The sequence below is a fragment of the Blennius ocellaris genome, assembly GCF_963422515.1.
Source record: "Blennius ocellaris genome assembly, chromosome: 3".
Lineage (NCBI taxonomy): Eukaryota > Metazoa > Chordata > Actinopteri > Blenniiformes > Blenniidae > Blennius > Blennius ocellaris.
In genome coordinates, this window is record NC_137652.1 from 24,925,801 (window position 1) to 24,936,213 (window position 10,413).

Genomic DNA, 10,413 nt, shown 5'->3' on the forward strand with positions numbered 1-10,413 from the left:
GAACCCGAGCTTGTATAAAGAACAGACTGACATGCTGAAGACTAATTTCTCACACTCTTATAATTCAAACAAACTAAATGTAAAGTGTTTCCAAGTACAGTTTGTAACTCCAACTAGTGACGGGCCCTTCTACATGAAGTAGCCTTGTTCGAGAATTCTAACCCCCGTCTTTCTAGCGGGCGGGGGGGAGAGGACGGGACCTAGTGTGCAATGCGTTCTGAGTAGTAAACAAACAATAATAACCCCGCAAATCAGAAGAATCAGACGCAAAAAGAAAAAGTTGTAAAATATCTTGTGGGCAGATGTGTAGTAGAGAGGAAGAAGTCGCTCATTGATATCTGGTCTGTAGACTATCACAGTTGTGTGTGGCTACCCAGGAGCCATGATCTAACCAGCCTAGCCACGTCGAGCTAAAACGGTGGGACTTCTGCTTTTAGTCCAGACCAATCAATGAGCCTTGTTTCTTTTTTACTTCCTCTCTGGTCAGTGCTTGTTTTGGACGACAGCGCCCCCAAAAAGAGCATCTGTTGTAATTACGTGACATTTCGTCTCAGAAGTGAACGTGAACGCCACACGAACCAAATGAAGGCGTGAATAGAGATTAAGTGAACCGAGTCCGAATGTGAAAGGTCCCGTGAACCACCAAGAATAAGGACTGTGAGTCATGACACACTGGAGGAGAACATTGTACTTATTATCCATCTACTAGCACATATACAGAACAACTATTTACATTTGGGCATTTTCATTGGAAAACATTGTCAAATAAGCTAAAAAAAATATGATTGGATTTGTAATTCATATATGGAAGTAATGGATTTAAAACGTATTTAAATGTATCTACTCACGTCGTGTGTGATCAGACTGGATTGTACGGAGTCCAAATTTTAATTGTCAAACAAGCTGCCACCTTTCTCTCTGCATCACTGGCTTTTATCGGATTCTGTCCCCACTGGCACCTTTCAATTTCCTCCACCAATTTGCATTATGGAGGGGAGAAAGGGGGCCTGAATAAGAGGATCAATAGGCCATCAAATAGTCTTTAAGTGTGACATATACACAGACTGTGTGTCTAAGGTTCCCCCCTCTAACTAATAGCCCTGTTGTTTACTCTCCAATATGCTGTGTCATGTAGTTTTGGTCTCAGGTTGCCCTGCAGTGCATCGGGACATCTCCGGGGATTTCATAGTGCCTACCGATGCTACAGCACTCGACCACCAACTCTGTTTACACATGTCGTCTTACATCTGCTTTCTGGAGGATTTCTGATTGATTTGTGCAGTGAGACCAGTCAAAGTTATAATTTTTTTTTTTTTTTTGCTGAACAGGGAAGGTCTTTCTCATACAAGGTTATTTCCCAACAACTGAACAGAAACGTGAACTCTCCCATGTGACGGTCGTCCCTTTGCTTTTGTGTCACAGAAATATGTTTGGGGACGGTCTCTCCCTTCAGTTTAGGCGATGACCTTTGTCAGATGACAGGGTGAGGTCAACAGAGGTTAAAGTAATCGGCGAGCTGAGAAAGGGGGCCCCCACCTAGTCATGCAGAAAAGAGCTGCCCAAGAGCTTTACACGGTCATAATGTGCACGCACGCACACACACACACACACACACACACACACACACGGAATTGGTCTCCACCCAACGGGAACCACACTTCTTTACTTCTGACCAACCAGACCTCGGCCATAGTGAAGCACAGAGCCGTGCCGAAATACAAACGTGATCGTAGTTTTTTCCAACACAAACACACACTCATCAACCGCTCCAGAGTGACACCCCCCCCCCCCCCCCCCACCCCTTTCTCTCCCTCTCTCTACCCCACTTTCTACTATACACTCCTTCTTAGTCCCTCTCATTCAGTCATAATCGCACACAGTCGGGCTTCAGTGCACAGATTACCGTGATGAGCTGTGACAAGGCAGGAGGCGAGAGGGCAGCACAGTAAGAATGGGAGAGGAGGACCGAGTGACAAAATGAAAAGAGCCCAGTGGTACGAGCAAATAGCACTTCTTACAAGCAGCACTGAGGAGGATTAGTGCAGTTATGTTTGTGGTGCATAATGAGCCAAGTTTTATGGTGAAACATTTTACCTTCCTTCACTCTCTGCAGCCCAGAGACAGAGGCAGGGCGCCTTCAGGATTGCATTATCTTCTCCATTAACTACGACTTAAACGTTCATAATATACCATTTGGCCACACCTCAGATCTTGACAGTCTGCCGTCATGTCTGAGGCGGTAGCCGCTGGGGATTGTGGGTACTGAGCAGTGGTGTGACTCTCCTGCAACTCTGAAACACGAGACAGCCTGGCGGACATAACAGGCCTCTTTTTCCTCGCTGAACACACACGCTGCAGCCGACGTCTGCATCAGCCTCGCAATATGAATGCCTCTGAGGTTTCTTTTATTGTTTTCCACAGACGATCAATGATGAGCATGTAGTCTGGGTTTATAGTGGGATTCAGTTTGCATCATAAATATCTGGAGTTTTATATCGTTTTGTTTTGTATTATTCGAAATGTAAAGGTTAAGTGTTGTGGCAAAGTGCACGAGGGGGCAAGTCACAGCACAGACAGGGTCAGCTGACTTTTGACCCAGTGATTGCCGCGAGTGAGCTTTTAAAGATCAACTCTGATTTTTATGAGACTGACTGTGGTTGCTTTCTAATTTGATTTTGTTTTTACAGCATCAGTTGAATATTTTTTTACTGCTGTAAATGAATACTTTAGTTTGTGCCAAGCTTGTGGCGCAAAGAGTGTGAAACAATTCCCTCCAGGCTCCAGTAAAATATCAAATGTGGGAACTTGGGAAAATCATGTGGTTCGAAATACCACAAATTTACACTGTGAAGCTCTGTCACAATCATTTTAGATATGTTCAAAGCTAGAATTCTAAGTTTCTTTAAATACACAGCAGTGGGAAGAAATTTTTTTTGGCACATAAATGTATTTTTCCAACATGTTTTTGGTTTTAAAGGAGAAAGTAAATTTGACACACTTGTTATGTTGTTCAGAATCTGAAAATGTATTATATAAATGCTGATTGTGCACTTTATGTTGTATTTTAATGTTTAGATTTGAAAGTTTATGCTCATTACATTGTTAATTATTTTATAAGTGACTGGATCAGGTTTTTAATACATAAACCCCCTTGTTTATCCCTGTTATCCTTAATTACATCAACATCAGACAACAGAGAGGTCTGTTTTCTTTCTTCTTTCTTTTTCTTTTTTTTTTGGGGTGGGGGGGTGGATTAGTGTGGTGCATTAATTCACTCCAGACTATGAGGTGTATTTCCAAAGCACAAACCCAAATCCTTTGGTAATTCGACTGACACAATACTAGCTCATACGGAATGAAAGCTAAACCTAAAACCACTGGCTTGGCTTCACAGGAATGGAAGAACAGTTTTCCATTGTGTGTGCTTTAAATGACACTGGGCGTGTGGGCACATCGGTCTGTGGTGAACTGTGGGATTTTAGTTTTCTTGCACGAAAACTTAAAAAAAGTGGGCGACCCTCACTCGAATTTTCTTTCTCAGCTATAGGCCTTAATTATATGATTCTCTTTGACTAAATTTGGTACATATCAGTGGATTTGAGCAGAAACATAGAAAATATCCCCCCTGAATATTAATATGGACTCACTTCAAAAGATACCTTAATGAATGAGGTTTTTTTTCTATTTTCAATAATACCCCAAAATATGGTGAGTTGAATACAAAAAAATGTGGTGATTCTGATCTTCATAAAACCTGCTGGGTATGTTATTTATTTTTCTTTTAATGTCAATAATCAGATTAACACTTGATGAGTTATTGTATAATCCACAATGTAGCTTTTAAAAATATAGCAGGAATAAATAGATGTGTGTGGACAACATGTCCACCACAGAGAATACCTCAATGGGAAAGGTATTAGATTATATACAGTGTGGCCTTACAGTGTAACCGTGGTTTATTTTAAATATTTAAATTGTGTGTTTTCTAAATGGTGTTAAATGTATAATTACTGCTATTTTATGACCTTCCCTTTTGATTACAGGGACAGTCATTATGTTATTGAGTCCCACATGATGAGTGTGGGCCTGCAGCAGCATACATTGTCAACAAGGCCACATTTACATCCTGAGACCAGTTTTTAGGTTTCGGGTTTTTCTTTCAAGTGTTTAGCAATATATTTAACAGATTTTATGTCAATCTGTTGGCAAGTTCTTACTTTACAAAAACAATACTTCATCATTTGTGCAAACAGGAGAAAATATCTCTGACCTGACCTGCTGCATATAATTACAGTTTGATGAAGTGGTCAGACACAAAATCCACCTGAAAAAATATTGAATGAGCTCTATGGAAAAATATTACTTTCAGGAAGATATTTTTTTAATTACAGTTCGAGTAAAAGGTGTAATGAGCCTATAGGCAAAACGTGAAATAAAGTAAAAATCGTAAGATACTCAGAAAAATAAAAACATGCGTGAAAACGGAATAAAATGTTAATTACATTCATTTAAATACATAGATAATTTCAGTAATTCAAAATTCATTATGATACAGTTAAATGCATGCAAACAGGCTATGGTAATGTCTTTGGTGGCTTAGGCTGCTGGAAATGCTGTTGTCAATAATAATAATAATAATAATAATAATAATAATAATAATAATAATAATGCCAAAAAATATGTCAAATGCATATGATAATGTTTTAGGCCTCCCTCAGGATATTCTCATGATAGTAGCCTATCTATAAACGGTTATTTGTAACAATGGATTTAGTGTTAGGCCGTTAACAGAAAACATAATTTCTACTTAAAATAAATAATACCCAATCCGTTTAAATGTGTGTGATATGTCAGTACTCCTTTTGCCAAACTCGCAGTCTTCATCCAGAGGGGAGCCTGTGACATCTAAACACTTTGCAATGCTTGGAAGTTGTCAACAGACCACCAGAAGTGTCTCTGTCACGAAGTGGAAAGTTGAAAGTATCATACGTCCGCGTCGTACAGGCTGAAGTACTTGCTGGCGTTGGAGAAGCAGAGGTAAGGCGTGCTGCTGCCCGGGTACACGACGGGAAGAGGCATGGGCAGCAGGCATCTGCCCAGGAGGTTGCTCTCCTTGTACAAGGCCGGGAGCTGACCCACCACCACCGGCTTCCCAGTCTCGGGAAAATCACTCACTGGTCCGTCGATTTCAGTCGATATCTGCCGTTTCAACTTATTCCTGCGGTTCTGAAACCATATTTTCACCTGCGTCTCTGTCAGCTGCAGGGAGCTGGCGAGGCAGGCGCGCTCCGCGCTGCTCAGGTAGCGTTTCATGTCGAAGGTAGACTCCAACTGAAAGATCTGTCTCTTGGAAAAAATGGTGCGAGTTTTCTTTTTCGTGATTATCTTGCTCTTTTTGCCCGGGCTGCCTCCTTTGTGCTGCTCCGTGGCCGCGGTGGTGGAGCCGCTGTCGTCGCAGCTGCTGTCGCCGCTGTCGAAGCGCGCCTCCGCCGCCTTCCTCTGGCTGGTGATAACCGACTCCGCCGCTCCGTTTCGGGCTGTCATCAAGTCTGCAATCAAATCACACACCCGGTTTACCCGCTGCCTGTGACTTTGACACTGTTTTTGCAGATGCTTTGACTTGCAATTACCGCCACGCTATTGTTTGGGACCTGTGCGTAATGGCGAGCACCGACGGTCTCCACATGAATTCACCGAAACGCTCTTACCGCTTTCTCCGAGCCTGCTGTCCGCCGCTCCTTTCTCCTCGGCGTGGCTCTGGAAAGCATCTTTACGCATCGCCGTGGCCAGTTCATTCTGCAGTCCTGCCGGGCGACAACTGTCGCGGCTCCTCCCGCTCGTCTTCAGGTTCAAGATGCTGTCAATAGTGAATTTCAGAGAGGCGGCGGGTCGACATGGCGCTTCTACTTTATTCATATTCTCTTTTTGTTTTACTTCCTCGACTCTATCCGTCCTAAACTGTTAACGCAGGACGTTAATTTCACCACTTGCGCACCATATCCGCAGCCACGGAGCGAACACTGCTGGGCCGGCTGCGCTCTGCGTGCCCCGCCGCTGCACGGGACGGATTGAGCGCTGCGTCTGCTCCAATTGGTCCAGACGATTTTTTCACACGGACCAATGACAGCCAGGGAAAAGAAGAAGAAGAGGGGAGGGCAGGGCTGTGTGATTATGCCCTCCCTTTCCAAACACAACACCCAGATTCCTCTCTCCTCCGTTTACGTTTGCAGCAGAGAAAAACCGGGTCCCGCAGACCCCAGAGATGATAACAAATGGTTTAATTCCAACTTTCTTTCACACCATATAGTCCATACACCATCTATATTTGATGTGGTTTCCCTCTTAACACCTCCCCTTTCCTCATTATATTACATACAGATGCACGTTTAAGTGATTCGGGGACCCAAATCGAAATAGGCGTATATGTATTATTAAAATGTGAAAATTATTAATATTTATTGTCATCACATCATGTTCCTCACAAATATGTTTTTACATTTAGAGAAGTGTTTTATATTGCAGAATAGTGTGCAGCTTTTTGGAATTATAGGAAAATCACCCAATGAAATTAAGTCTAACGGTTTGTTTTCTATTTAGTGCACCTTAACTCCTAATAAATTATATACTTTTATTGGTACAGGGCTTTGCAGAATGCAACAATTACAGTATACTGCGGCTTTATACCTGAACGCATTAATAAACTACGTATTTTATTTTTATTATATGACTGAAGCCTGAAGACTGTTTATTATTCACGTTATAGGCCTGTTGTGACTTATAACCAGGGAGCTATTAGCTATATGATATCCCCCTCTGGTTTATGTATCCCCTCTAATGCTTATTATTTATACTGCAGGGGTGTAACCAATGATTAAAGTGAAGCTGAGTGGTCACCTTTATTCCAACAATACATTTAATGACATTATTTTAACTCAAACGAAGTTGAAAAGCTTTTGTGTTTTAATAGTAGATGTATTATATTTAGTCTCCATTCATTGCTGTTATATCGGATATATTTTCCCTTTAATTCTCGCCCTCGTGCGTTCATCACATCATCACCAATCAATTGTAACTATAGGATGAGATGGCTTTTCAAGATGTTTGTTGGAGTGCTACTCTTTCCACTTGTCCTGCATGTGTGAGATGAAAACAGTGATATTCAGGCTGGATGACATCCAGACATTGGTGCTCATGTTTGTATCGAAATAATGTATTTTACAAGTGCCGTTGCTTCTATAATTATTGATTTGGATTAATTTCACATCCTGTTTCGGGGGAACGTCAATGAATTCATTATTAAATAAAGTTGCATTAGGTGAATTGTTTTTAAATGTTGTGGACTTTCACCTGACGCAGGTGAAATGGCAGCTTTTGTAGGACTGTCTGGTAACAGTTAAACTAAAAACAACTGGAGAGTGAAGACGTAACATTTGAGTTTATATATAGCGCAGTGCAATAAGGTCCACTCTTGTCTCAATATATCAACGTTTGAGTGCAGAGAAGAAACCAACATGAGCCTATTACCAAAAAAATGTCATATTTCAGCGATGTCGCATTGATTCCTGCTATTGCAGGTTTGTCCTTTGCGTGTTTTGGGCAATATACATTTGTGCAAAGCCTGATGCGTATTATCAGAAATAAAGACACATTGAGGTCACAAAAAACATGAAAAACCAAACCAGAGTTTAGTGTTGTGTTTATTTCGTTTCGTTTATTATGTGGAAAAATGTGACAAAGTTGGAAAAATGTGTGACTTTAAATATAAAAGGTTTTTTTTTTCAAAAATATGTGTGTCTTCGAACATACAGTAACTACATGAACCCTATGGCCTGGCCATGCTCATTTGTTATAGTTTATACTGCACCAGCACGCAGTCTTGTAGAGGTTTTTGAACATAGATATTTATATATATAAAACCCATGACTTTGTGTTTTATTTGTAATGTATCTTTGGATGCAGTCCACATTTCTTCTGCGGCATTGTGAGTTATTGCACGACTAATTATCAGGTACACGTCAACAAACGGCTTCACTGAGTGGCAGGCAGTCCTCACACCAGGCCGCTCATCTGCGATCTTAACATGCTCATGGAGTGCGCAAAGGACGACAGGGGGTAGCTGATGGAGCTGGAGAAGCCCGCCGGGTGTCCGTTCAGGTTGAAGCCGAGCGCAGCAGCGGATGTGGGCCCTTCATGGTAGAGGATGGGGACCCTGACGATCCTCTGAGTCGAGTTCGGGATGTGTGCAGCCTCCAGATCGGCCGCCAACTGTCTCTTCCATTTATTCCTGCGGTTCTGAAACCAGATTTTCACCTGCGTCTCGGTCAGGTGGAGGGAGGCTGCCAGTCCAGCTCTCTCCGAGCTGCTCAGGTATCGTTTCACGTCGAACGTCGACTCAAGCTGAAACACCTGACTGCGACTGAAGACGGTGCGCGTCTTCTTCTTGCGGGTGGAGCTGAGCTCGGGTGACGCATCCTGCTCCGACTGTGCGTCGAACGCGTTCTGCGCGTCCTCGCTGTCGTCCGTGAGGTTACTCTCCCCAGTTTTCTGGTCGGTCTCGTCGCTGCCCTCCGTTATGGGCTCAGACACAGCGGGGGAGCCTCTGTCACTGGTGGACAGCGAGCAGCAGGGATCCTCTGAACTGCGCGGACCTTAAAATGAGATAAAACAACACAAAACGGTTAATCAAGGTCTCCAATTATAACGTCGCATAACCTTTCAAATAGGGCTTCATATCAACGTTTCATTTCAATTGAACATGTGAATATATTGTCCAGTAAACAAATGCACGTTTAAAGCTTCAACTTAAGCTGTTTTGCTCATCAGAGAGTTTGGATGACTAGTTTTGCATTAAATGAGTTTTGGGAGTATTATATAACACAAGATCCAGGCAAAGAAGCAGCTCCAGACTAAATTATGACAAATAAAAGTTCCTTGAAAATTCAGAAAGATAATACTTGTTTCCCGTGGATGTTTTTACATCCACTGCGCAGGGAGTTAATCCATTAATCACGAAAGAAAGCGATAACGGCATTGATATCTACAGTAAAAGCAAAGGGAGGGGCACTCTGTTTTGATTTGAGAGTGCGTGGAAGTGGCACAAATGTGGCACCGCGAGTGCGCAAAGGCGTCACGTCGATGTGCAGTGGTGCAGCTCTTCTGTTTTGGTTCGTATTCTGGGCATTTGTGCGTCAATCACGTGAGTAAAGTCGCGGAATGTGTCACAGATCTGACGAAGACAAGCAGCTTGGAGGTGTCCTCCGTGCTTTAACAGACAGACGGGGTGTGTTTCACAGCCCAGACTCCACGAAGGATGCATGCATAAAGCGCACGGCACATTTTGGTGAAAGAAAGCGGACTCCACGATCCGCTCACCCCGAGTCTGTCAGCTTCATTTAACGAAGAGAGAAACGACACTGAATGTAATCTTTTATATTAGCAATGTGTCGACACATACGGAGTGAATGCTGACTTATATATGGAACAAATAGGCCTTCCAGATGGATACAAACTTGAAATTAAACGAAAAAGAAACCACTCGTTTTCACTTGTTGTTGCTGTTGAATTACGTGCCATGTATTGTACTGTAATCGTCTGTCAGTTTTACACGTAAATTGTTTTCAGCAGTCTGTTAGATTCGTTATAAATACCTGCCCGCGGCTGCAACAGACCTCCAGTTCATTTAGTGTGTTAATGCAGATAGTCTAGATTATTAGATAAATAGTTTTAAGAGCGAGGAAAAGACCACTACACTTCACGACTCCTGAGATGTGCCCGGTACTCACTGTGCGGTGGGAGGTTGAACGAAGTCCCTCCGCGGAGCCACTGCAGCGGCAGCGGCGACTCTCTGCGCGGAGACGCGTCTGTGGAGCAGGAGCCGCTGCGCGCTTCAGCGCTCCTGTCCCAGTTATCATGTCGCTCACTGGAAATCGTATCTGTCCCGGAATCCCCGCGGCTGCTGTCCGGTATCGACTCCTGGAGAATCCGCTCCTTGGCCAACAGATTCTCAATGAAAAAGGAGGAGGACCGGGACGGAGCGGAGGTCTGGTTGTCCGTCAGTTTCTCCGTCATGTTTCCCCGATGTCACGGCGCTATCACACAAAAAAACACCCAGCGATTCTTGTCTTGATCAGAAGGCGATCTAAAGTCCAAGAGCTCATTTCAAGGGTTGCGGTTTCTTTGGACAAGGAGTCATGGCCGAGACGGGAATCTCCTCCGTGCCGCCGGGAGGAGAGGGAGACAGAGATGGAGGCAGCAGTTCAGTGAAACGTCAAGTGAAACAATTAACGAGCCGAGGGCATCCAGCGATTGGACGAGCACAATAGCAAATGGGGGTTTTCCAAGGAAAAGAGAATCACTGTCTCATGCGTCACAGAGCGCCGCCGCCGCGGCTGCTTTTCTGTGCGCGTTCACGTG

The 10,413-nt window shown here is 43.4% G+C and overlaps 1 protein-coding gene across 1 annotated transcript; it reads right to left on the bottom strand.

Annotated features, from left to right (window-relative positions):
• Positions 1-8,049: 8,049 nt before the first annotated feature.
• hmx1 (H6 family homeobox 1) lies at positions 8,050-10,068 on the bottom strand (the record flags this gene model as incomplete). The annotated part of the gene is made up of 2 exons (XM_080516174.1): positions 8,050-8,648; positions 9,783-10,068. The coding sequence occupies 2 exons, from the start codon at positions 10,066-10,068 to the stop codon at positions 8,050-8,052; spliced, it is 885 nt and encodes a 294-aa protein (XP_080372300.1).
• Between the last annotated feature and the right edge of the window lie 345 nt (positions 10,069-10,413).